The 26,944-nt window shown below is 43.1% G+C and overlaps 2 protein-coding genes and 2 long non-coding RNA genes across 5 annotated transcripts in view; 1 reads left to right on the top strand and 3 right to left on the bottom strand.

Annotated features, from left to right (window-relative positions):
• The window catches only part of LOC107389476 (anoctamin-1), a 75,856-nt gene extending 71,603 nt beyond the window's left edge, over window positions 1–4,253 (bottom strand). The window contains exon 1 of the mRNA XM_054746505.2: window positions 4,124–4,253. The gene's annotated coding sequence lies outside the window, so the exon portion shown is untranslated. The remainder of the gene's footprint in view (window positions 1–4,123) is intronic.
• Window positions 4,254–6,290: 2,037 nt separating this feature from the next.
• LOC129164901 (uncharacterized) lies at window positions 6,291–6,926 on the top strand. Its single transcript, XR_008564368.2, has 2 exons — window positions 6,291–6,428; window positions 6,777–6,926. It is a non-coding gene; the product is annotated as an uncharacterized lncRNA (long non-coding RNA).
• A 200-nt stretch (window positions 6,927–7,126) lies between these two features.
• On the bottom strand, window positions 7,127–8,234 carry LOC139062651 (uncharacterized). The gene is made up of 3 exons (XR_011516224.1): window positions 8,004–8,234; window positions 7,683–7,863; window positions 7,127–7,349 (listed from the first exon to the last, which is right to left on the bottom strand). It is a non-coding gene; the product is annotated as an uncharacterized lncRNA (long non-coding RNA).
• A 2,981-nt stretch (window positions 8,235–11,215) lies between these two features.
• On the bottom strand, window positions 11,216–21,327 carry tnnt3a (troponin T type 3a (skeletal, fast)). Of its 2 annotated transcripts, XM_015965619.3 has the most exons (12): window positions 21,111–21,327; window positions 19,524–19,564; window positions 19,183–19,196; window positions 16,351–16,369; window positions 16,213–16,258; window positions 16,017–16,133; window positions 15,479–15,556; window positions 15,202–15,315; window positions 15,004–15,116; window positions 13,942–14,032; window positions 11,706–11,746; window positions 11,216–11,508 (listed from the first exon to the last, which is right to left on the bottom strand). In XM_015965619.3, the coding sequence occupies exons 2-12, from the start codon at window positions 19,541–19,543 to the stop codon at window positions 11,472–11,474; spliced, it is 690 nt and encodes a 229-aa protein (XP_015821105.1). In that variant the 5' UTR covers window positions 19,544–19,564; window positions 21,111–21,327; the 3' UTR covers window positions 11,216–11,471. The 2 variants fall into 2 exon arrangements, with proteins under 2 accessions (XP_015821105.1, XP_054602481.1); XM_054746506.2 differs by lacking the exons at window positions 19,183–19,196; window positions 19,524–19,564; window positions 21,111–21,327 and adding an exon at window positions 18,048–18,182.
• Between the last annotated feature and the right edge of the window lie 5,617 nt (window positions 21,328–26,944).

The following is a 26,944-nucleotide window of genomic DNA, read 5'->3' as shown; positions in this document are numbered from 1 at the left end:
ATCTTGAGAGGCGCTATAGAAACGATATTTTCTTCTTCTTCTTAACATAAGTCCGATTCCCCCCACCCCCCACCGCCGTCACACAAGTGGAACTTTTCCCTGCTGTGTGAACGCAGCCGAAAGGACAAGTTCCGGTACAAAAGTGGTGTGTCTGAAAACACAGTTCCGTTAAAAACCGGATTGAATTGTCCGCAAATGTTCCAGAATGTCTGTCTGAAAAGGGCACAAGAGTGCCATTTTATGTGTTAGTTTTATTTTGATGGGCAGTTCAGTGGGTGGAATGGGTTGCTTCCGGTTCCGGTCAGCGGCTCTGTTCTGAACTGTTCTGTGGATAAATGGAGAAGTTGTAAGGCGTGGGTTAGCAGTCTGAATAAAAGACCCCTAAACAAGTAACCTGAGAAAGTCAGAGTCGTTGCGTTAAATTTTATTTATTTATTACTCGTAGTGGATGCTAGCGGGCTGGACACGGTGTCGTCTACCACAGAAAGGCATCCAGCAAGATGACTTAATTACTTTTCAGGTTAGTTGTTCTGGTTTCTCTTGGTCACGCTCATGCAGACGAAGGTTGGTTAGTGTAGCACGCAGGTGAGGGAGATGTGATGCTGCAGCTACACAGGTCCTCTGTCCGCTGCAGAGACATGTGATTGGCTCTAAAAGGAGTAGATCGGAAATCAGCCGATTTTGATCGGTGGCCGATCTATCGATTGTGTGTGTGTGTGTGTGTGCGTTGGTGAATGTGTATTAGAAGGACAATTTGTAGGAATACACGCAACACTAGAGAGACATTTTGAATTAACAGGGCAAGGACGGTGTCCTGCTAATTTTGAGAAAATTCTAAAAACGTAGAAGTGTTTCTATTGGTCCACTAACCCCCCAAAAACGAGGATGACCGTTTAATACACATAAACCTGATTTTGTGTATAATCTGTGTGTCATCCACAGCGCCCCAAGTGGTTGGTTATGTAATAGCAGGACCTCATGAATATTCACACAGATCATCACTGATTGGTTGATTCCAATACACACACACACAGTCCTTTTAATTCACATGTGAGTCAGGTCATGTGGAAAACTGAAAATTTCTCCAAAATGACCAGACCAAATGTTGAGTTGAGTTTTTATTAAAGAAAAACAAGCTTCAGCTAGTTGAAAAGGACACATGGATCTTTTATATAAAATATTTAGACTATATATTCACAATTATACAAACTAAATATGAATACATAATGGTGTAAAGAGTAATTCCTGTTAAAAATCTCTTCAGTTTTTTACTTTTTTGACCCACATTTAGCCCTTTGAGTGCCAAAGTTTTTTCAACAAAAGATTCAAGTTTGTTATTACTTTTTCAAAAGGATGTAGTTTGAAATAATTACCGTCCCACTGTCTTCATGGGTGGCCCCAAGAGGAAAGTTGACCATTGAGCAGGATTGATGGTTTATCCCATGAGGTCCACGTGGCAGGGGGGAGGAGTGAGCACTACCTCAAGTATGTCCTTCCTTTGAATGTTATGCTCATTTTATCCAAGTAAAATAATGTTAAATGACTATGTGGCACACTGCGACTTCCAGCGCCTCGTGATTTTTATCTTGAAATGCGCTATAGAAATGATATTTTCTTCTTCTTCTTCCATATATAACACATCTGCCACTTTTTACGGCTTTTTTTTTTTTGCATTGCTGCTACGTCAGCCACATTAGCAGTGTTTTGCCATTATTTCTACATCCACCATGTCCCAAGCATGGTTAGACAAACTTCAAAACCAACATTTGGAGCTTGTAAGCTCCATATACCTTACTTTCGTGGAGCACCAGCTGCCTGTTGCTGTGTGCTGAAGCAGCATAAATCTTTCTGCCTGGATGAGTGAATTTCTTGATCAGAGAGTCAATAATCTGCTTCATAATCAGAGTCAGTCATAACCAGACAAAGAGATCAATCAACAAAGACCAGACCTGCCGGCAAAGTTTTATACCTCTAATATTCACCATCTTCGTGCTGTGCTCGTCTCCTCCTCTCGTCCTCTCATCCTTTCCCTGACCAAAAACCTCTCGGCAGAGTCTAAAAACTCCAAAACTTTCAATATAAACACACACATAAGTGTTGCTCAGTCTGAAGTAAAACATCTCCACTTTCTTCTGATGTAAAGTAACTTCATGAGGGATCATATTTGTAACTCTGGCTAAATGAAGTCAGTAATGCCACTTGTCGCAATGTTGTGTAATGTTGTGAAGGGCTAACAAATGTATTTGTCCACAACAATGTCAGAGGTCAAATACACAGTCGGGTGTCTAACAGCCTTCCTCTGCTAGGAATGTTGGGGCGACAGTGGCACAGAAGTTAAGTGCTCGCCCTGCAATCGGAAGGTTGCAGGTTCAAGCCTCGCTCAGTTTGTCGCTGTCATTGTGTGCTTGGGCAAGACACTCAACCCCTCTTGCCTGCCGGTGGTGGCTGAAAAGACCGGTGGCACCTGTGATTGGCAGCCTTGCCTCTGTCAGTGCGCCCCAGGACAGCTGTGGCTACAACGTAGCTCATCCCCACCAGCATGTGAATGTGTGTGTGAATGGGTGAATGACTGATTGTGATGTAAAGTGCCTTGGGGGGTTTCAGGACTCTAGAAGGCACTGTCTCAAACACAGGCCATTTCCCATTTTCTTCCCTATATTAAAACAATTCCATGCTTAAACACTCCTTACAGCAGCATCCAATAGTTAGCCATAACCAAATCCTCCTCTTGACTCATTTATCTGAACCACTACTCCAAGGACCATGCAGAAGACAAGGCTTTTACTCCTTACAAAATTATTTATTTCAATCTACAGGTTTACAATCATATTCTGTGAAGAAGAAGAAGAAGAAGAAGAAGAAGAAGAAGAAGAAGAAGAAGAAGAAGAAGAAGAAGAAGAAGAAGAAGAAGAAGAAGAAATGATCTTTACTATAGCGCCTCTCAAGATAAAAATCTCGAGGCGCTTCACAAAAACAAAAAATGTAAAAATATAAAATATAATTTAGAAAAATGATTAAAAATATTTTCTACATGAGCAGAAAATAGACAACTGTGATTAAAAATGTAAAGACAGAGAGAGAGAGTGAAAAGGAAAGAGGGAAATCAAAGGATCCTAAGGAAGGTGGAATAGGTAGGGAGAGCAGAACAAGGAGAGGGTGATGAAGGTCATACAAAAGCCAGCCTGAACAAATGAGTTTTCAGCTGCTTTTTAATGGAATCCACTAAGCCCACTGATCTCAGGCTCAGGTGGAGAGAGTTCCAGAGTCTGGGGGCCACAGCAGCAAATGATCTGTCACATTTGGTCTTTAGCCTGGTGCACTGCACGACCAGTAGGCTTTGATCACTGGACCTCAGGGACCTGCTGGGGATGTAGGGACTAAGAAGATCACCAATGTATGATGGTGCTTGTCCATGTAAGGCCCTACAGACCAGAACCAGGATCTTGATATGAAATCTCAAGTTGACTGACAATCAATGAAGCGGAGGAGAAACGGGGTGATGCGGGTGTGTTTGGAGGACTTGGTCAGAAGCCGAGCACTGGCATTCTGAACCACCTGTAGACGGTTAAGGGAGGTTTTGCTCTGACATGTGAAAAGAGTTACAATCATCTAAGCACGAGGACATGAAGGTGTGGATAACTGTCTCAAGTTCAGAGCGGGACAGAATGAGACTCAGCTTAGCAATGTTCCTGAGATGGAAGAAGGAAGAGCAAACAAGAGAACTGACATGAGAATCCAGGGTGAGAGCTGGGCCAAAGGTCACGCCAAGATTCCTGACGGAAGGTTTGGTGTGAGAAGCAAGCTGACCAAGAGAGTCTCTGACTTTGGGAACCAGCTTGTCTGGGGCCCAGATGAGGTGTGTGTGTGTGTGTGTGTGTGTGTGTGTGTGTGTGTGTGTGTGTGTGTGTGTGTGTGTGTGTGTGTGTGTGTGTGTGTGTGTGTGTGTGTGTGTGTGTGTGTGGTGTCAAACTGCAACGTCTTAGTCCAGGACAACAGAGGTGTTGTTTTGTGGTATCCTATAAACAAATGAGCATCATGCTGTCCTGCATAAGTAATGCAATGAAACAAACAAATTAGTTCACATTTTCTTCACTCTACCCTTGTAAATAGTTTTGTCCCTTACCCTGACAGTTTGGCTCTCTTTCTCTGCTTCTCTAGTTCTGGGTCAGCAGATCTACCAGGAAAGCCCCTCCACCATCTCCCCAGCCCAGAAAGCTCAACTGGGATGGCCCCAAGGATCAGGGTGTCCTCCTGGAAGGAAATATCATTTAAAATCCCAAATATTGTAATGAATACAACCCCACAGGAATTGTGTTGAATCATAGTAATCTATTTTTGTGTTATTGTCTACATTACAGTCTAAATATAAAAGTTGTGTTTATTAGTCTATTGCAGTTCAGCAAAGCTCCGATCCAATTCATCTTCTCTTTTGACTCATCTTTTCTTGACTGTGTTGTAACTACTCTTTTAGTTTTTAATTTCATCCTGAAAACATTTGCCAACTTACACATTTTCAAAATCAAACAGAGTCTTCCACCTAGTGGTCATGGGTAGAAACAACAGTGATGTGTTTCCTTTCTACTGTGATGTCATCCTTAGCTGTCATCAGTCCTTTGTGTAATGAGTTTAATTACATGTTATTTACTGAGCCATAAGACATGAGATTCCATAGTAAATATGAAATCAACCTTATGGATCTGTGGGTGCTTTTAACCAGAAGATTGGAACTTTTTATTGCAGAGATTATGTAACAACCAGAGGCGGAATGTAACAAATTACATTTACTCGCATTACTGTAATTGAGTAGCTTTCTTGTATATTTATACTTTTTAAGTCGTTTTTAAAATCTGTACTTTTACTTTTACTTGAGTAAGTTTTTAAAAAAGAATTGTAATTTGCTACATTTTAAATCATATCCGTTACTGAGTAAAAATAAATTGTAGGCTTAATAAATTAAAAATATTACGTTTTGCAGCGTCGGAACAAAAAGAGACACCTGCATGAGCACCTAAACATTATCATTGATAATGAGGACAAACAGCCATTTTTACCGCAGTTTCGCTCAAAAACATCAGTTCAGTCCCTGTGATCCACTCGCTGTTTACCTCCTCTCTCCCTCCTCTCCTGTGGGTTGGAACCCGCACCTTCGCGCACCGGTATTACGTCATCAGAATTCTGCTCGATTCGGTAACCAGACTCGGTTCCGTGTTTGAAATGTGTTTCTCTACCACTCCGCACGGAAGCGGCAAAATAACGTTTAGCGCTCATAACAAGCAGATTCTCAGCGCTCTGCTCATAAAACAGAAGACCTGCAGGCCTCTGTGAGTTAAAACATCCTGATACTGTTCAGGTGTAAACATTGTGCTCCATCCCTGTGTTTGAACTAAGAAGATGCTTCTTGATGCCACAGATATGTGATGATTTAGCCTGTTTCTTTATTTTACTCCAGAATAAGAGATGAAATTATTACTAAATAATTCAAAAGATTCTAACATGCTGCAGTGTGTGTGTGTGTGTGTGTGTGTGTGTGTGTGTGTGTGTGTGTGAGTGTGTGTGTGTGTGTGTGTGTGTGTGTGTGTGTGTGTGCGCGTGCGTGTGTGTGTGTAGGTATGCATGTCTCGGGACTTTAGGAATGTTGCGTGTGGCAGGTACGGTGTGTGTGTGTTTGTGAAGAATTGACTGGAGTCCGACGGGTGTGTATGGAGAGGGAAAGAAACAGGGCAGTTGTTGGGTTAAGGATAGATTTGGAAGATTTGGGGAAATGTAACCCTTTAGGTCTAAGGACGCGTATACGCATCTTTTGAACAGGTCTGATTTGGAACATTGTAGCAGCAAAACTCCTCCTCCCTGAGTTTCAGTTACAATTCAGCTTTAAAAATGTTTGGAATGATTTAAGGTCTAATATGCAACCCCTTTAGGTCCCAATAAAATATATAGTTATGAATTCATATAGCCCAGGATGTGCTGAAAAGGTTGATACCGAATAAGGCAGTTATTATGGTTTTTATTTTGGAAATACAAAGGAAAATTCTAAATTAGTCAAAAACGGCAAATTACACCCTTAACCCAGAGGGATGAGGTCCGGTCGATGAGCGTGGGAGAGTTAAAGAGCGGGTCAATTGAGCCTCGGAGTCCTTCTCCACCCACGTATCAATTTTAAAAAATGCAACATTAGTAGGCGTTGCCTGGAGGAGCGAGAGGGCGGAGCCGCGGCAGTGACGAAGACGATGGCTAACTAGACGAAGCTAGCTCCCTTCACTCTGAGCAGTTGATAGAAGTGGAGGACGTTTCTCCCCCTCCTTACAGACACTCGAGAAGAAAGGGACCAAGTCTATTTGGAGGAGACAAGCGGACCTGAGTCTTATTGTTTTGAGCTTGTGAGTTGCCTGAAACTCCCAGAACCGACCCAACAGAATCACCTCTGAAAGGTAAGTAGCCGTTAGCCATAGCATTGGATTAGCTGCAGGGTTTGTCTCCACGGCCCCAAAAAGCTAGTATTCAGCATGTTTTAGAGGTTTATCTGCTTCAGCACACCTGGTTTTAATCAGCAACAAATAGCTGAGCTGCTTAACAGCTAATCTAACCTGTTAAAGCAGGAAAATCCACTGAAACATGCTGGATAGCTCTCCGGTAGCCCTGGGCTCAAGGTACAGTCTGCTGCATATAAAGTTATGAAAATACCCCATGAGAAAATTATTCTGTAATGTGTTCAGCCCACTAAAACTGCCCTGATTTCTTTATTTATTTACTAATAACAGCTGCTCTCTCGGTTCTAGGTCCTCTGGTGTCTGCAGCTGGTCTCTGGTGTCTGCAGCTGGTCTCCTCTGCTGGTGTCCTCAGGATCAGGAACTTCCAGAAGAATGTGCCTTTCAATGACTCTTTCCCCCTTATTTGTTATATTAATTAAATAAATCTCAATTTATATATTTCCTGTTTTTGTTCATGTCCATAAATACTTAAACATGCTTGAAATTAGAACGAGCTTTTAACAGTGAGGTGCTAGTTTAATTAATCACAATAGCTAGTTAAACATGCAACAAAAATGTGATATTCAATGTAATTTATAAATATCCATTAAAATATCAAAACTGGAATCTAAATGAGATATTTGGCAGCACAAAAAACGTGTCAAACACAATATTTATTATAATAATTGTAGGCAGACAGGAGACAGAGCTGATGGAGGTTCTCAGTCATCGAAGGAAGGCTGAAGGCTTTCCAGGAACAGGAGATGTGGTGTTGTCTCTTCTCTCTCTATTCTGCCAGATGAGCTGATAGGTAACAGGTGTGTGAGGACATCCTCATGCTGTCATAACCAGATGACAGGAGTTATCAGGTGATCAGCCAGGCTAATGAGATGCAGAAAGAAAACAAATTCAGGACAGTGTACAATATGTGGTGTTGCTCACCTTATGTGCTCTTATAGAATATTAATGTGTGCATGCCTCATGGTGTAGTCCATATTTTGCTGAATGTCCTGCAATAATGCAGGTTATTAGTTAATTTACTTTTGATAGCAAAAACAAAATATTTAATGTAAAAGTTATTTTCCAGGAGAATCAGCTTACACGTCACCACCAAGTGTCACGGGCAGAATCAGTAGCCTCCGTCATGATGTAATCACATACTTATTTAATTGTTAATATCTTAAAAATTCTGAAATGTTTTAATTTTTTTTTTACCTTGAACAGTTCACTGAGCTTGCACTGTCACTGAGGTGGAAGCTGGAATCAATAGCAGACACCTCACACCTTGGTCTTTTCAGGGGGTCTGGACGCTCTGGGACCTTCTGGAAGATGAATTTTCATCATGGTCCCCGTGGGTCACCAGACACACTGCGGCTGTGAACTCCATTCTGGCTGGCTATGTAAAAACAAAGAAGCAGCACATTTATAAATGTTTAAAAGAGCATAAAATCACGTGTAAAAATAATCTGTAAAACAAATTAAAACTAGAAGGTGATAATAAAATGTTTGCATAGAAGATTATTAAAAATAATTCACCTTTGCTACAGGGAAGGTTTCACATCAGCCTGGACAAGTACATTCATGCAGCTAAATCAGTCTGACAGCCAGTGTCTTGGGTAGATTTAGCCTGAAAAAAAAAATAGAAGCACATTGTTGTTGGAGTTTATAGTCAGATAATATACAAAAGAATCTCCTATATAGGCGCTTTATAACATTCCTAGTGTGTGATCGTTGTTATAACGTAAAAGTCAGTCACATATGATGTGGAGAGCCTGAAATGCGACCTCCTGAACAGAATTCCTCACAGAACCGGGTCACAAGCTGGATTTCACGCTGTAATGCTGTCAACAAGTGCTGCGTCAGTTAGAGTCACTGTTGCAGAATTGCCGACTGACTAGCTAAAGGAAGTGAACCACGTCTCTCAGACTTTGCATTTAGGTAGGGAATTGTCTTTAGAAGATGTTAAAACGTTTATTTAGCTGACTCACCTCAGACTGGAGCCCGCCGTGGTGGGGGAGCAGAGTCGGTGGGCTGCATCTAAATCGCGGAAGAGCCACGGTGGGCACAGCCTCCCTCTTCAAACGGAGACGTGCAGAATCGCGGGTAAAATGCCCACAGAGTCACCGCAACCATACTACACTACACCTACTCACCAATACTAAGACGATATGGAACACTAAACCCGAAATACTTTCCCAATTACACTAACAGCCAAACACTAACTAAACTATAATATACAACAGCCAAGCTAACACTAAATAAGTATTTATAACACTAAAAGATATGCTAAAGACTAGGATATGCTAATGCTATATGCTAATGCTGAACTACCGCTGACCTCCTACACTCGCTTGCAAATCCAACTCCCACTCGCCACAGGGCGTGGCCGAGACGCTCGTTGCTTTTATAACTTTGGCACGGAGCTGCTACGTAGTACTCTACTGGTTTACGTAGTACTTTACTCTTTAGCCATTGGCTAAAATTTATTCAAAATGACTCAAATTCTATGTTTTCAGCTGAAGGTGGCGCATTACTGTGGTTTTTAGACAGAATTTTTAATTTTTAAAGAAAATGCACCAAAATGCTAAAATAAAGAATGCACACATTTAAAACACTATTAGACACTCATTTATACAGTTCATCAGCAAAAAAAAGTTAATTTAGACGTTACTTGCTCTTTAAAGTCCAATGAGCCACATTTCCACCTTCTGCCCCCAGAACAGGGGGAATTATAGAAACCCTCAGAGGTTTAGCCAAGTGCAGGTTAATCCACATCATGGCTGCGCCTGGTTATTACTTACCAAGTAATATCTTATCAATTGAATGAAGGCCCAAGGGCTATAAAATAAAATTAGAAGTCAAATGAAATTAAATTAAAAAATCAAAATGGTGGTCGAAAGGGAGTCTCCAAATTGTAGTTTTACCCTAAAATAAAAACAAATTAAAGGTTGAAAGAGCTCCTGTAACAAGCCAAAATAAAAGCGGCACAACTATTAATTATTTATTGCTCTTGTGACCCGAGTATTATATTTATTTATGGTGGATATTGGGTTTTTCTTTTTCCGTTTACTTTCTGGAAGTACTAATTTCCAAAACCTTCATATCCAGACAGGGAATTTCGGGTGGTGACAACCCAAAACCCGGGTATATATATGGCTCAGTAGTGCCGGTTTGCATCAAAACTACAGATGGGGTATTCCAAATTAGTGGTTGTCATCACTTGAATCTCTTCGATATTTGATACTCTGTTAAACTGTTTAGAAGTCTGAAGGGAATGTGAGATGTAGCCTTCTTTTTCTTATTGGTTTATGGTGGCCACCTTAAAATCTTCATTTGGTTTGTTTTTCCTTTCTTCGAGCGCCTCGAGGCCTGAAAGCCATAGGAATTGGATTTTTGTTTGGTATCCTGCCAAATGTCTCAGTTTGACTACCGTACAGATCCAGACTGCCAGGTCCTCGAACCCCTCTTTCGGTACAGGAGCCGATGAAACAGCGTCAGCTGTACGACAGACTAGTCTTTGGATTGTCTCCAGGCAAAAAGCGACAGTTGGTTGACAGCGTCAGATGGACCCGGAAGGTCAGTGAGTTCAGCTTTTATTCTGAAAGGAACCGTTGCAGCAGTTGGAACAGCAACAGGTTTTATCCAGCTTATCGTTAGTTCTTTTGGCTGAAGAGGAAAGTTATGGATTGGCCACTCCGACAACTTCTCTAGAACGCGTTGAACTGGTGTTAAAGATGACGTGGGCACAGCTTTATAATTCGGATGTTTTGATTTATGGTCGAATGAAAAGATGACAGATTTACCAAACACCACCAAAACCACGCCTCCGTCAGATCTGGCCGATTCTGATTGGATCAGTAAAAGCAATGTGTCATGTCTTAACGCTACATGTGATCAGTCTCTAGTGGAAACATTTAAAGTTATATTACTTATTACATTCTGTAGGATTATAATAAAGTAATTAATATTTTGATTTCACAGATCGGTCACATCTTATTTATTGACTAACACTTTGTTTGATTAGCTTGGTAAAAATAGAGTTCTTTGATTTATTAAAAGGAGAGAGTCCTTTCTTCATTCTTCTCTTGAGCAGGAAACGAAAACATTTTATAGCAAATGCATGAGACCTTGAGGCCATATCTCATGCAGATTAGTTCTGTGTCAGAGGAGAGGGGGAAAATGACGTTTAGGTGGAAACAGTCATTTCATTCTGTTACATTTGCATGACTTGGTCTGGATCCTAGAAAGCTGGATGAAAAGCTCTTACATGTTTGTCCCACAGGTTGCTCATTGGCGTTCACTGTGGGTAATAGCAGAAAAAACATCCAAACTACATTTGTAATTTAGGGGAAATGTATTTATGCCTTTTTTCCTTTGGTGCAGTAGTGTCCAGAAATCCAAAAACAATGTTTATCAACTGAACTAATAAATGAAAAACCGAGGAAATGAGCTAGCATTAGCCCCGCCTTCAGCGAGGTCACACTAGAAAACACGTCAGCAGAAGAGAGACGTGAGTTTATTAAGGACACTCGTGCACCAGAGCTGAGATGATCTGATTGAGGAGCACCAAGCCTCAGTGGTAAGGACACAGCATCACCATGGTAAAGCAGCACTGATGCAAACTCCACAGCTGGCTTGGCCTCTGCTCTGTGTTCCCGCTGAGCTCGAGCTCAATAAACGATTTTAAAGTTACACATCTGAAAATATGGACATTTATTGATTTTTGAATGACAACAGATCTACAGACATGGCTTGAAGAGTCACACTTTATTTACAAAAATACTGAGAACCAAACAGTTGAAGGCGAGCAAGAAGCAAGATGGCAAATGTGTTCAGTCGTTTTTCTTCTTACTGAACAGCAGCTAAAGACTCTGCGTTGCATGGATCAGGATGGGGCTGGGTAAATGCACGGTGTCGACACAGGTGCAGCCCCTACCCGTGCAGTTTGATTGACATGTGTTCCTGACGATTCGTTTGGTTTGTGAGCTGTAGCGGACTGAGTGTCTACTTTCTGCGGCGGGCGGCAGCTCCCTTCTTACTGCTGTTATTTGGAAGACAGAGAAAAGAACAAGCAAACATGTCAGAAATTTGGCTTTAAAGTGATTATTTTGGATGTGACAGTTGCAAAATCTGTGGACTGCTTCTCATCACATTTCTTATTTAGTGTTTTCTAAATCAAAACTGATGATATAATAATTCTTCTCTCAGATTTGAAAAGTCTGCATCTCTGCTACTTACAATTTACTGAGCTCCTCCACTCTCCTGCGCAGTCTTGTGACCTGGAGGAAAACAAAGTGTACATGAAACATAAACGCTGGATCAAAAACAAACAGACACACGTCGTTCATAGACCATTGAAAAGACCGGGATGACTGGAAGCCTGATTTTTCAAGTATCAGCCTGAACTCATCCCATCAGAAACAATAAAAAGCTATTTTTGAATTCAAACACTAAATTAATAGTTTACAAAAGACAAGACAAAAGTCCAGAGAGTGGAACAGGAAGTCTGGTAAAGGAGCTGTTTCCCTTTTAAGTTTAGTTTTGTGTCCCTACAGCTAAAACATTAGAGAAGTACTTAGAAAATGAACATCTAGGATTCCAATAGCAGTTCTTTTTAAAGTCTGAAACACATTTCCATCATTGGAAGGGTCATTTCAGAAGTAAACTTCAAATGGATTATTTTCATCAAAAATGTTTAAATAATTAATTAAATCAATTAGAAAATGCATCATGTCAAATAAACCAAATGTTTAAAATTTTCATGTTTTGTCACTGAATAAAATGAAAACCAACAAGAGCATGTTGTCCAGAAATATTTTATCTGATTAGATGTTTTCATATTATTTTGTCTTTTGCTCTCTGTTAAACATGCCAGTGCAGCTACTCAGAATGGGATTATTATTATTATTATTATTATTATTATTATTATTATTATTATTATTATTATTATTATTATTATTATTTGGATGCCTGATAAAACGTTTCTGTTTTACGTAAATATTTGTTTTGTACGAGAGATGTAATGAGAAAAAAAAAGATCCTCCGGTTTTCTAAATAAAATTCTCAGTTTAGTAACACACACTCAGGGGATTACAAGGAAAGTAATCTGTTACAGTGGATAAAATGACTAAAGCATCTTTGTTCCTTGCATTGTAAAATATCAAAAACCATAAAATGTTCAAAAGATAAGAAAATCCTGATTCAGTCATAAAAAGTTTGGCTCTGTAAGATATCTGAGCTATAGTTATCTAAAAGGGGGGGGGGGGGGGGGGGTTCCTATTAGACCTTATTGATCTCCTCTGTGATGCCAACAGTTTGAGCCCACTTCTTGACTAATTAGCGATGGGTACCGAATTCTGTACTTTTTAAGGTACCGACCGAGTTCCACAGTACCGACTGAGCACCAATTCACGTTTTTTGAAACGGTGCCTCTTTTCGGTACCCGTCCTTCATAATGAGAACTTGCCTAGACAGCTGTGCATGCGCAAGAACGTTATGTCGGTCGCTAAACAGAGCAGCATGGTAGAAAGAATGCACGCTAAAGCTTGGGTCCACTTCACTAAATGTGATGGGTAACTTGGTGATGATGAAACCAGCGACAACGATCTAAGTGAGACATCCTCATCTTAATCTGCTCCGGTAGGTAAATAAAATGTTTAAGATAAGATTAGCTTGATATGTTAGCTTCCGTTCCGCTAATGGTGCGTTCGCTTTCTCCTCGGAACTCCGAATTTCCGACTACAAGAACATGAACACGCTCTAAAGTTTGGCTTCACTTTACTAAAAGTGACGGGTGATTGGGTGAAGATGAAACCAGTCACAACGATCTAAGTGTGAGGCATCATCGTTTTAATCTGCGCCAGCAGCTAAATAAACTGTTTAAGTAACGTTAGCTTGATATTTTAGCTTCCATCACCACCATTGTTATCAGCTAATGGTGCATTTGCTTTCTCCTCGGAAATTCTAACTTCCCAGTAGGAAAAATCAAATGAAAAAGATGGCCAAAGGAATGAAGATACACAGTAAATTTAGTTCACAGTAAAGATGTTTGCTTCAGTTTAATTGTCAGCTTATAAAACTACAAGGACGATGTTTAAATACAAACAGTTGAATGTTATTTATCGTGATATTTATCAAATATTGTTATATATTGAGAAAAATATATATTTAATTATAAAGGAGAATTAAAATATTAAACACTCAAAAGTATCGCAAATTGGTACCGTTAAGTACCGGTATCGATTCCTAGGTACCGGGAATTAGTACCGGATCGATTCAAATGTCAAACATACCCATCCCCATGACTAATCCATACGTTCTGTTTTCCAGCTGCAACAGGGGCAGCAAACAGAAACTTGTAATCTTGGAATAACCATTTAGTCTTTTGCATTCAGCCCCTAATCCTCTGACTCAGTACGCGGTTGTGTTCTACACCTTCCCTTCACAGCTTTTGTTCTTTGGTTGCCAGTCTCACCTCATACTTCTGGAGCTTCAGCTTCTCCATGTGGTCAAACTTCTCGGACTCCAGCTGACGCATCCACTCATTAAGCTCATTGATCTTATCCCTGCAACACAAACAAAACACAATCAGTGAATTAGGTTTCTGAAATAGAACTGTTCGTTAAATCAGATCATTCAAATGCGTATTACAGCTGTGGTAATGTTTCTTTTTATAAAGTTTGTTTCTTGCCATGTTCCCCAGAGTTTGATAAGTGGGAAAAGGCATTTTGTAACAAGGCCGGTCATTCTCCTAATCCCATAGTAATCTGTTAGCTTTAGCTTAGCATAAACAATGTAAGTGAATGGTAACAGCTAGCATTTCATGTGAAAAAGTCATGAAAGTTACTCAACAATGGTCCCAATTATTATTTCATTGTGGTGCTGTGTTGAGACTTGCTTTTCAGAACCCAGATGTTCTCCGCGGTTGTCACTGGAGAAATTCCCAAGGCAGCAGCCATTGTCTTCTCGTTCAACATTAGATGGAATTCTGTGAATCACCGTGTTGCTGTGTATTTTCACAACCCTTTGCTACGCAGGCAAAAACCATTTCCTTTCATTAAAATTGTAACATACCCGATCTAACAACTTAGTGCAGCTCATGCATTTGTGTTTTAAAGGGTAAGTGTCTTTTGGGGCCGCTGCGTTGCGTCCTTGCACCTTGTAGCGGCGTCTCACAGCGGCGCTTTGTCGTACAGTAGTCTAAAGTCTAAATCTGCTTGTGTAATTTCTTCTACTCTTCGATTTTTGTCATTTACAGTTGATATGTTTAATAAGATCACCAAGAAGAATTCGGATCATTAATGAGTAATTTCATGACTTTTACACACATGATGCTAGCTGTCACTTACATTGTTTATGCTAAGCTAAAGCTAACTGCCAGAACAACTGGGCTGGTTACAACATGCTTTTTCCCACTTATATAATTCTAGGGAACATGGCCAAGACTAAATTTCACTTAGAGGTGGAACATCCCTTTAAAGGATATGAAAAAGTGCTGAATATCAGATCTGAAGCAAATGGAAGAAATGTAACATACTTCAGCTTGTCTTCACTCAGATGGTCGATGTTGAGGGGCTTGCGTCTGGCAGCCAGGATCTTCTTCTTCTTCTCTCTCTCAGTTTCTTTCTTCCCTCCTCTCTTCTGGTCAGCCTGTTAGGTTCCGACACATGCAGGTTCAGGTGTGTGTGCGTGTGTGTGTACGCGCGTGTGTTTCCGTGCATGCGTGTGTGCTGACCCTCTGCAGGTGGCTGCTGTAGTTGGAGCCCATGCTGGACAGAGCTGACTTCTTTTTGGCCTCCTCATCAGATTTCTTCTTGGCATCAGCCTCCTCCTTCATTCGCCTCTCTTCCTGAGTTTTAGAAGACACAACGAGCAGAGTGAGGCCTCACAGAACATCAATGGTATAAATGGCCACGGACATTAGTTTTAATGTTAAAAACAAAAACTAAAGAATACACACGATAGTAGTAAAAAATGAACATCTGCAATTTAAAAACTTAAAGACAACAGACCTCACGTCTGGCCTGACGCTCCTTCTCTTTCTCAGCACGAACCCTCTGCTGATCAGCTCTCTCGGCACGACGCTTCTCCTGCAGGACAGCAGAAACAAAAGGTTCTTTCCATGTAGCTCCCTGCACCACGCTTTCATCCTGTCATGTGGAAAAATCTCCAACTTCCAGGCAGATTGAAAACATGATAGTCGTCTTCTGGTGCACAGAATGAACTAAAAATACTTCAGGTTTTTCTACAAATGAAAAACGTTGTTGGGATCCAGCTAACTGGTGGCTGCTGGATGCCCAAAGTGAGATCATTTTACTGGCTGTTGGTGTCCTTCACAGCTGCAGTGAATACACTACAACCATAGGCGAGCAATGCATGCCTACATTAAACATTACTCTCTAAAACGTTTCTTTATTTGCATTCCAGTCACATGATTTAACACACAGATGTTTGCCCTAACTACTGGCTCGGTCCTGAGAAGCGTGCTGTTAGTTATAACAAATAACAACCAGAGAACCTTGTTTCTGAGATTTTGTCTGAAAAACTCACAATTCTCTCTTTGAGTGCGATCAGCTCCTCTTCCTCCTTTTTCCTGCACTCAAAATGAGCGTCAATCAGACCCTGCAGCTCCATCAGATCCTTGTTCTGACGTTTCTTCTGGATGTCCTGATCAGAAGGAAACCAGACAAGGAAGTTAACCAGAGTCAACGGAGAGACAGAGACATCCTGCTCCAGGCCCACTCACATCAAAGTCCACTTTCTCACCATCTGGGATCTTCGGAGCAGTGGGCCTGTGATTGGGTCAGAAGGTTGGACATGTCAGCTTTTTAAAAATCTCATCTATAAAATGTTGATGATCTCAGCTGGTAACTAGAAAACTTACTTGAATTTTGGCTTCTCCTCTGTAGGTTAAAACGAAAAGGGGATAAGTACATATTATGGGATTAAAAGGGAGCAGATGATTTCAGTTATCTCAGCTCTTATGAGGAAACTGTGAGGGTTGTGTTAAAGTGATGAGGAAAAAGATTAAATAATGAGCATGAATTATCGCTGACTGAGCAGTTAAAAACAGAACCAAACAGCTGAAATGGGTTCATCCATGTGCTCGAGCCTTGGAGGTGTTTATCTCTAAACATCCATAATGACCAGTCACTGTCCTTTGGCTTGACCCCATAACTATTTGGCACAAGCACAAAAACTTTATTTCCCAATTGATTGACTTTAAACCAGATTCTGGTGGCTCTGGGTCATGCACGCTTTGAGCCACATAGCAAGAGAGGGTTTGCTGTGCTGGGAAGCATGTTAGCAGCTTATATTCTTTCACCCTTTTTAAATATCCAATCGTACTTTTAGTTTGTCTTTTAACATATTAAAAAAGAATCGGGACGTGTTGTTTAATTAAATTTAGACAGAGCCAATTAGGCAGCGCACCTGGACAGACAGACTGAAGTGCAGGCCTCAGACCAGATGCTGTCACTCCCAAACAGAATAATACATTTTGGATTCATCAGAAGTCTCTGAATCAGTTACTTTCTCCTCAGTGGTCTCTGCATGCAGCAAGCAAAGAGACATGAGAGCACGAGCAGCAAGCTCTGAAACCTAAGAGCTGACTACATCCAGATCGGGACAGAAAAACATCTACTTCATGTTCATTGTGGATGGAAGTGTGTCTTCATAAAAGACCAACGCTGTAACTGCATCAGACATCATTTTAAAATGTGCAGTTTGCTATTTTATTTTTTGTTTTTGGTAGGAAAATCAGGATTAAATGAACCTTCTTTTGCTCTAGTCTACATAATTATGTCATCGTCATTATTACTGGGTTTCACTTATAACAAAAATGTTGTTTTTTTCAACGTTTCCAAAGGTTTTAAAGGTCTTAATGCTGTGAACAGTGGCGGGTTTCAGTTTGTTAAACTCTATTTCTCCAAACTGAGGCCATTCAGCAAGTATGAATCACATTAAACACAGAATCTCACTTTAACCTATTAAAATATTCTTCAATTGGACAAAATACACACCTCATATATATATATATATTCATAGCGCCTCTAAAGCTAAAATCAGAAGGCACTTCATTAGAGAATTTTCCTCTGAAAATGAAGGAAACAGCGGTTGTTTTGTGTAATTTATTTAGAAGTATGGACTGTTAGTTTGAAGAGCGAGTCTGATATCAGCAACATTACTTAGATCAGGATGAAATATTAAAACTTTAAAGAAGTTCGGTTAGACATTAACTTTGGAGTTTCACCTTAACTGTAAAGACTGAGACTTGTATGAATGTTGCAAAAGTAAGAATAAAATAAAACTACTTTCATGTTTCCCACCTCCAGTAAAGGAAATATTCCCATTTGGGAGAGAAAATGGCTTTTAGACCTAGACCTTTCTAATGAGTAGAAAGGGTTTTGCCTGAGGTCGTTTGTGTGCGTTTGCACAGCAGAGGTGAAGGGAAGGCAGCATTGTGACACGTGTTTAACAGGATTCAGTCAGGTCTGGCTGCTAACTTTAGTCTACGGAGCGCTTTAATGCCTGATGGTAAAGGATGATAGAATATTCCCCACCCCCCTCCTTGCCACATACCTTCAGGCTCAGCCTCAGGCTCTGGCTCTGGTTCTGGTTCTGGTTCTACCACAGGCTCTGGCTCTGGTTCTGGTTCTACCACTGCTTCTGGTTCTGGCTCTGGCTCAGGCTCAGGCTGTGGTTCTGGCTCTGGCTGTGCCTCAGGGGCCACCTCTACATCTTCTACTACCTCCTCTTGTACAACTTAACATGCAGGCAGTTGACAGTAGAGGGTAAAAGGAGAGGGGGATAGTGAACATTAATAGAAGCAGGGGAAAGGGGAAGAGGTGGATGAGGTGAGTAAATGGAAGGAGAGATGTGAGGAATGAGGTTTAAAATGCAGCAGTTTGGGGAAATCGCCACTAGATGGTGCCAAAGCAAAGGACACAGCGAGCAGTTGCAGACGCAAAAAGTCTGATGGATTTCTTAGAACACCTGCCCAGGAACCCCATGTCATCAGATAGAAGAGGCAAGAGTTTTGCGTGTTTCTTCTCTTGAGCCACAGATGGTGTTAAATGCATGCTGGAGGGATTTACAAATGTCTTACAAATTAGTACGGGTGGCATAAAGTTATCATCCAAAGTTCACTGGCTGTTTCTTACCATCATAATCTTCACGTGAAGCCGAGAAAGAAAGGAGCAGAAGAACATCATCAAAAGATCCCAGTTGTACCCAGTTTGATAGAACACAAATGCAAATGGTGGGTACACTCGGGATCCATGCTGGTTTACACAAAGCAGTCTGTTTGGGCTGACGGAGCAGCTATAAAACACTGTTCAGCTCCAAAGGACTGCTCAAACTGCAGGTAGTCATGCTGAGCGACCGTGCTCTTTGTGCCAACAGGTCAGTGGATCAACGGTGATTAAATCTGTCTAAGTTTGGAATTTGGGTTCACACAGCAAGTGTGAAGCTTTCCTGTCGGCAGCAACAATCGTACAGCAAGACTTGGGTATGTGTGCATTTCATTCAGAGAAGAGCCTTCACGGCACAGCGTGAATCTGGAGGAGTCAAGCCAAACCTGCAAACATACAAATGTGTCCAGTGCTAATGACTGTCTACAGGGGATGAAAGGTGAGTTATGTGGGATCCAGATTTAGCACCGGATTAAGCATGGGAGTCCCAACTGTACCTGAACCGGGGAGATGGGGCTACTTACCCTCAACCTGCTCACTGCAAAACAGAACACACACGAAGGGTCGGCATTAGCAAAGCGTCACTGCTGAGAACAGATGTTTGGCTCAACAACAGGTAGGAAAGAGTTTCAGACCGTTTCCCACAGACTTCCAGAATAAGCTCAAACATCTCCTGGCATTTATGTTTCTCTAGGCCTAAATTAGCATCATTAGTGGAGAACATCATGATGGCTGGAAATCTAGTGTCTGTAGAGTGGGGACGGAGATCTGAACGCAGGAGCGCCTCCTCCCATACAGAAAGCTATTAACCTTTTGTCTGTACGGAAGCATTAAAACCCATGAACACAAAGATGAGTGAACTTACACTTCTTCTGTGTCAGACATGGTGGAAGTGGACTTTGAAACCTGAAAAGCAAAGAAAAGAGAATAAAGAGGTTTAGGCTTTTTCTACGAGGGCGAGTCCAGCCTGTTTATTTACAGCTCAGGATTCATTTGCAGATGCCTTAAATATGCGCTGCTGGACCCACCCTGACCAAACCCACAGACATTTCTGTTTCTCACCTACTTAAAGGAAACACATGGCTCTATTTTAGAGTCATTTGAGATTGTGTCAATATCAGTGGAAATAAATCTGCTGATATGTAATAAAATGTAGCACATCCAAGCATCCTGGCCTTATAATTAGTGTCGGACTTCAGAAGGAAATGTGAGCTCCAGTCATGAATGTGCATCTCTCATGATAGGTGAGGAGACCAAACACAGATTTATGCCAACAGTCTGTTTTTAACTGCTGAGAGAGGAGTTAGATGTTGCTGCTGGGGTGGGGGTGGGGGGGGGGGGGTTCTCTATTTAGCATCAAATGGTTTTAGAGGTATGTCTCATCTGGATGTTAAACGTCCCCATGTTAAACATTTGAATCTGCCAAACACAGTTGACTAGTTGTGTTTAAAACTGAGCAGCAACAAACACACAGAACCTGATTTTAAGGATGTTTTGGAATCCGTCACTGAACTGTGTTGAGAAATGTTTGCCCATTAGTCTGATTAGAGTGAAAACCCTCCTGATCCTCCAGGAGACAGCTGCCCAGGGTCCAGATCCGGTTTCATGCTGAGGATTGGATTTCATCCCCTGTACTACTATCGTTCCCTTTAAGCGGCTGTTCTACTCTCACATGGTTCCTTCAATCATCTCCCTCGGCTGCCTGTCGACAGAGGCCACATTGCTGGAGAATTATAATAAGCTCAACAGGCAATCAGGAGGTTTAAAGCTCAGGTGCCTGGCCTCTTTTAATTTGATCTTTAAATCTTGAACTTGAGGTGTCTACATGATGAAGTGATGTTTGTTTGCAGAAGGAATGCTCTTCAAACTGTTCTTCACATCAAAGTGGAGTTTAAGACATTCCCCGTGTTTACCCACTAGCTTTGCAAGGGCTAATGTGTGCAACTGCCACGGCAATTTACAGCGATCAGCAATGTTCACCCCGAAAGCCAGGGAAGGACTTGCCAAGCTTTAATCGTTCTCGTGGTGTTACATAAATCCTTCATTTCATTCTCTGTCTCCTGAAGTGGACGTCTGCATCTTTAGGTGGATTGTGAATTCATCAGACCTCAGAGCAGACCCATACAGAAGCAAAGAGCAGCCACACATTTGCAGAGACACACCAGTAATCAACCACACTCTGCAGATGTTTCAGATGAACATCCCAGTGCTACAAATCCATAGCTCAGCCCCTCTTCTGGCACACAACAAACATTTGGTACCATGGCAAAAACACAGGATTTCCCACTGGGCCTAAAAATGAGGTTTAAACCCACATTTATAATTATTCAAGTCCTTCCTCTTTTATTGTGCCTGTGGGTCTGGCTGTCTTAATCTGATCAGTGTCAGGAACGTTGCTTTTAAGCCATTTCTTCCTTCATTCACACACTCATTTTTTCCCCTTCCTCCTTACCTCAGAAAAGCTGAACGAAGTGAGCTCCCTGCTGGCCGAGACAGGCTGTAAGGTTCTGCAAACGTACCTCGCTGATTATGTCTTTCTGTTATAGTGACATTTGATCCATTCGTGCTCCCTATTGGCCAAAGAGGGGGCTTGGAGGTGAGGCTGTCCTCGTGATGGGACAGGACCCCTGTTTTCAGATTCCCCCTCCCACCAGCAGCCACTCAATAAGGAGATGGAAGGCTCGAGTGTTTCGCAGGGAGCCTCAAGTTTGGTGAAGGCAACGGCCAGGGTGTCCACAGGATGCTATTCTGGGGATGCTACATTAGGCAAGCAAATTTCATCTGGGAGTTGGAAGGGAGCTTGACGTCAGGGAAGCATGGCAGGTGGTGTTTCCAGAGCCTCTGACACAGTAATTCATGCATAGCATGGCAAGAACCAGTTTGTTGGTGAAACTTAAAATTTGACACACTGAGTCATCTACTTGTTATTCAGTCAAAATATAAAAAAATGCAAAAACATAAAATCCCTAAACACATAAATTAATCATTTGGTGTGAGCGCAAATAGATTTATTAGCCAACATCGTTCCTCCATTGTTAAACTTGTTACCGTGTTTGATGACTAAAGTGCAGCTATAAGCTTGTGTTGCTAATGCTAACTAGTTTCAACGTGGTCTTCTCAATCACAAACTTTTAAATCAGATCTAAATGTCAACGATGCCCTCCCTTTCTCTGCTGCTGACCTGTCTCTGGTCTTATATCAGCTGAGCTCTTTACTGGGACAGAGGAGCGAACCACGATTTTCAGGAGCTGGCGGTGGGATCAAGGGAAAGAACAAATCAAAATGTTATGACAAAGTTTATCTGACTTACTTTCTCCTTTACTCTGCTTACTTTATAAAAACATTTTCAGCTTCAACATGAATGAGATGTGAAATTAGCAGCAGAAAGATACTTTCCCCTCATCTCAATAAGGAGATGGAAGGGTCGAGTGTTCCGGAGGGAGCGACTCTGCTGAACCGCAAAAGAAGGAAATGCTGCTGGATAGTTTAAGATCTCGTATCCCTGTACTGTCTGAGAACTTTCTCAGTCAGTTTGAAGATAAAGCATCCGTGCAAAACTCTGTACTCCAAGGCACCCTTGCTTGAGCTCCCTCTGCACCACGAACATCGACTTCTGGCTCTACTCCTGACCCGTTTTCATTTTGGTCAGCGGTTGTAGTACGTGGTCGTAGGAGGTTCCACTCTCATCCGCCAGTGGCGTGTCCAGATCTTTTAAAATGGGGTGGCCCAGGTGAGGCACTACTTTGTGCATGGGTGGCACAAATGGTTATGCATTTCTTTTTCTTTTTTTTTACCCCAAGCCTTTTGTGGACAATGAAAAGCCTATTTAAAGGGAATTCAGTGCGGTGGCACCTGGGGTGGCCAATCAGATTCCAAGGGTGGCATTTGCTACCCCAGGCCACTCCCTGGACACGCCCCTGTCATCTGCTGGGGGCTGGTGTCAGAAGCGAGCAAATCCTCATTGACTCCCATGTTAAAAATACCAATTTCACAGCAGAAATAAACATTTTTACAGCCTGGTACCAAAACATGTTTTTGGTTTAAATGATCTAGATTATACTCATGACAACTCTGAGGGGGGTGAATTTTTTTCTCACTCTTCTGTTTAAGTGTATTAAAAGACTAAAATTCTGTATAATTAATGAGCATCAGGCCCACGTGACCACAGAGCTAGCTCCGTGGAAAGGCCTCAGTCTGAGCCTCGGTCTGGCTTGGAAAGTGTTCTGGGATTTTGAGTCTCTGTGTTTGTGTATTCTTTTTGGATATTATTTGTGCAATTGTTGGACAAAATGACTTGCTGTGGCATTAATTGCACTAATAGAGTGTCCAAGAAGTCTCCACTTCATTTTTTCGGTATGGTTTTTTCAAAGAGTCCTACCACCATATTTCCTCCTCATCGCCCTTATGACCTGGAGATAAAACTCCTGCCCGGTTCTGTTCCACCACGGGGCCGCATGTACTCCCTGTCCCCAGCAGAGACTCAGGCCATGGATGCCTATATCACTGACGCTCTTCAACATGGGTTCATCCGCCCTTCCACCTCGCCAGGAGCCACGGGGTTCTTCTTCGTGAAGAAGAAGGGAGGGGGTCTTCAACCCTGCATTGATTATTGGGGTTTAAATAAGATCACGGTCCGAGATCGTCACCCCTTGCCTTTGATGACTACCACCCTGGACGTAGTGTCCCAGTCCATCATCTTCACCAAGTTGGATTTGCGCAGTGCTTACAATCTAGTCAGGATAAAGCAAGGCGATGAGTGGAAGACCGCCTTTATCACCCCGACAGGCCACTGGGAATACTTAGTGATACCTTTTGGCCTATGCAACAGCCCAGCAGTTTTCCAACGCCTGTTCATGGATGTCCTGAGGGACAAGTTGGGCAGATGGGTTTTCGTTTTTCTCAATGACATATTGATTTATTCCTGAACCCTGGAGGAGCACGTCACACACGTCCGAGCAGTCCTTTCCCGGTTGTTGGAAAACCAGCTCTACTGTAAGTTAGAGAAATGTGCTTTTCATCAGGAGACCATTTCCTTCCTGGGGTTCATTGTCTCATCTCAGGGGTTCTCAGTGGACCCCCAGAAAGTCCAGGCTGTGGCCCAGTGGCCAATACCCACTTCCCTGAAACAGCTTCAGAGCTTCCTGGCTTTCTCGAATTTCTATCACCGCTTTATACGCGATTTCAGCTCCATCGCGGCTCCTCTCACTGCCCTAACCAGATCGTCAAACCAGACCTGCCCATTCCGTCTAACTCCTGAGGCCACGCAGGCTTTCCGCACCCTGGTCCACCGCTTCACCACTGCTCCCATCCTCGTACATCCGGATCTAACAAGACCCTTTGTAGTGGAGGTGGATGCTTCTGAGGTGGGGGCAGGGGCGGTCCTATCCCAACGCGGTCCCGACTCTAAGCATCATCCCTGTGCCTACTTTTCCCGTAAATTATCTCCAACCCAAAGTAATTACGGGGTAGGCGACAGGGAGCTCCTGGCCATTAAATGGGCCTTGGAGGAATAGCAGCACTGGTTGTTGGGTATGCCGGACCCATTTACCATTTGGACGGACCACCAGAACCTCATCCACATCCAGAATGCTCGACAACTCAATCCCTGTCAAGCCCGCTGGGCACTGTTCTTTGAGTCATTTCACTTCCACCTGGCCTACCGCCCTGGTTCAAAGAATCTGAAGGCTGATGCCCTTTCCCGCCATTACACACAATCTGCACCCGTCAGGGAACCGCCACCCATTCTACCAGCCCAGAAGTTTCTTGCAGCTCTCCACTGGCCAGTAGAGGACGCCATCCGGGCTGCCTTGCCCACTGATCCCGTGCCTGCCGACGCGCCCTCCGACTGGCTTTATGTACCTTCCACCTGCCGCCCTGAAGCCCTGGCCTGGGGGCATGCATCCCGCCTGGCTGGTCACCAAGGGGAGACCCGAACCCTCCAGTTCCTACGACGTGCGCTATGGTGGCCCTCTATGGCCAAGGATGTCCAAGAATACGTGGCCGCCAGTCCCACTTGCGCCTGCTCCAAGACCCCAAACCAACCCCCAACTGGAGATCTACACCCTCTCCCAATTCTACACCGACCATGGTCCCACATCGGACTAGACTTTGTCACGGGGTTACCTCCTGTCAACCAGCTCGAGACCATCCTAACCATCGTGGACAGGTTCTCAAAGGCGGTCCACCTAGTGGCTCTTCCTGGCCTGCCCACAGCCAAGCAGACGGCCGAGATTCTCCTGGAGCAGGTTGTGCGCCTCCATGGGTTTCCCCAGGACATTGTCTTGGATCGGGGACCCCAGTTTATGTCAAGATTCTGGAAGACCTTCTGTTGGCTGGTTGGTGCCAGTAGTAGTCTCTCCTCTGGCTACCACCCCTAAACTAATGGGCAGACTGAGCGTGCAAATCAGCAACTTGGTTAGTACCTCCGCTGCTTTGCCTCCTCCCAACCAACTACTTGGCCCAAATACCTCTTGTGGGCGGAGATGTCCCACAATCTCCATGTCTCCTCAGCCACTGGTCTCTCCCCGTTTGAGTTATGTTACTGATACCAGCCCCCTCTCTTCATCCACCAGGACTGAGGTCCCCACTGCCCCGCCCCTTGTCTGGCGTTGCCGCCTCGCCTGGGTCCGTGCTCGGGTGGCCATCAAGTGAGCTAACACAGAATACTCTCGCCAGCACAAACGCTGCCACCGGACTGGGCCAACTTTTCAACCTGGCGACAAGGTATGGGTGTCTACCCGGAACATGCGCCTACCCGCTGGCTCCCGGAAGCTCGCTCCACGATTTTTGGGGCCCTACCCTGTGGAGAGGGTCATTAACCCAGTGGTGTATCGTATCCGCCTGCCCAGGCCTCTCAAAGTCCTTCCCGTCTTCCATGTGTCCCAGCTAAGACCAGTACAGACTTCTCTCCTCGCTCCTCCTCCAGATCCCGAGCCTCCGCCTCGAGGGGTTGGAGAAGATGGGCTTTTCACTGTGCGGTGCCTGCTGGACGCCCGTCGCCGTGGCAGAGGTTGGCAGTACCCAGTGGATTGGGCGGATTACAGCCCTGAGGAACGCTCCTGGGAGCCAACGAGTGCAATCATGGACCCCTCGCTCATCTCGGACTTCTGGGCCCGCCGCCCTGGGACTTCTGGGGCCGTCCCTCCAGTGGGGGGTCCTGTCACGCTGCCCCCTTCACAACCCTCGACATCCTCTGGGGGAGGACCACACACTCACTCAGGCCAACAGAACTCCACTACCCAGCATTCCCAGAGCCAGTCTTCCAGCACACATCACCCGCCACATCTACATAATGAAGTACAGCTCAACGCCAAACCACTCAGTCATCGTTCTAACCGAACTGTGCTCCAAGTTCCGACCAGATCAACCCGATCACTCAGCCCATTCTGACCAGATCAGCCCGTGCTACTCACCCTGCCGACTCAAAGTAAGTCTGCTTGTTACCTTTTGGAGCCGCCGTGCTCTCCAGTCATTATACAGTTTGACTCCTAGAACAAACCACGTGTCAATCTGCCCGGCGTCAGTCACTCCCCGCTTGGGTTTAAAAACACGCTACATCCCGAACTCTTGCTCCGGTTCAGCTCAGCTCAAGTCGGGCCTTACAATTGTAAAGTAATTTGTTACCTAGCAAAGTAACATTCACGTTACTCTGATGTTCTATAACACAGTAATGTTCTATAATATCTAACATCAAAGATGTTTAAAACTGGATAGGTTTTTCTGGAGAATTGAGAGGAGATGCAGGAAGATCAGAGACAGAAAAAAAAACAGGAAAATCGTCAAATAAAATCCAGCAGACAAAAAAAAAGGGCTTGAAAAGGAAAATATAGGTAGATTTATAGCAATAATATATAAGCATGTAAGATTTACATATTCAATAAAATTCAGATCACCTTTCAAGCTTCGTCCCACACAGGGCCGTATGTCCAGACTTTGGGGTCAAAGCAAATTTAGAATTGAGTTTTTTCATCACATTTTGTTTTATTTAAAATATCTTCAACTTCATTTTATAAGAAATGTTTTGTTGGATTGTTTTGAAAAATGATCATAATAACATCACAAGTACTTGAAAGGTTTTGTGCTGACACTTTGACTGGGACATGCCCTTTAAATGCATTTTGTAACTTTTAGAAGTACGGCAAAACTGCCAAAGATTATAAAGATACAACCCCCGCGCCATGGCTACTTGGCCAAGAGGAATTCCCTTTGGCTGGCTGGTTGGTGCACATGACTCTCATCCGGCAGTCTGGGAATAAAGTCCTGCCTGTGTCACGTTGGGAGTTAGGA

Source organism: Nothobranchius furzeri, chromosome 14 (genome assembly GCF_043380555.1).
Source record: "Nothobranchius furzeri strain GRZ-AD chromosome 14, NfurGRZ-RIMD1, whole genome shotgun sequence".
Classification (NCBI taxonomy): domain Eukaryota; kingdom Metazoa; phylum Chordata; class Actinopteri; order Cyprinodontiformes; family Nothobranchiidae; genus Nothobranchius; species Nothobranchius furzeri.
Note: the sequence above shows the minus strand (reverse complement) of the source record. Positions and strands in the feature narration are given on the sequence as shown.

Bases quoted from the DNA above. Each gene is read 5' to 3' on its own strand.
- tnnt3a (XM_015965619.3), bottom strand. From the start codon at position 19,543: ATGTCTGACACAGAAGAAGT. The intron at 15,557-16,016 runs GTGAGTTTTTCA...GCTGTCCTGCAG, and splicing joins TCGCACTCAAAGAGAGAATT to GAGAAGCGTCGTGCCGAGAG. The intron at 14,033-15,003 runs GTATGTTACATT...TTTGTGTTGCAG, and splicing joins CTGAGTGAAGACAAGCTGAA to GGATAAGATCAATGAGCTTA.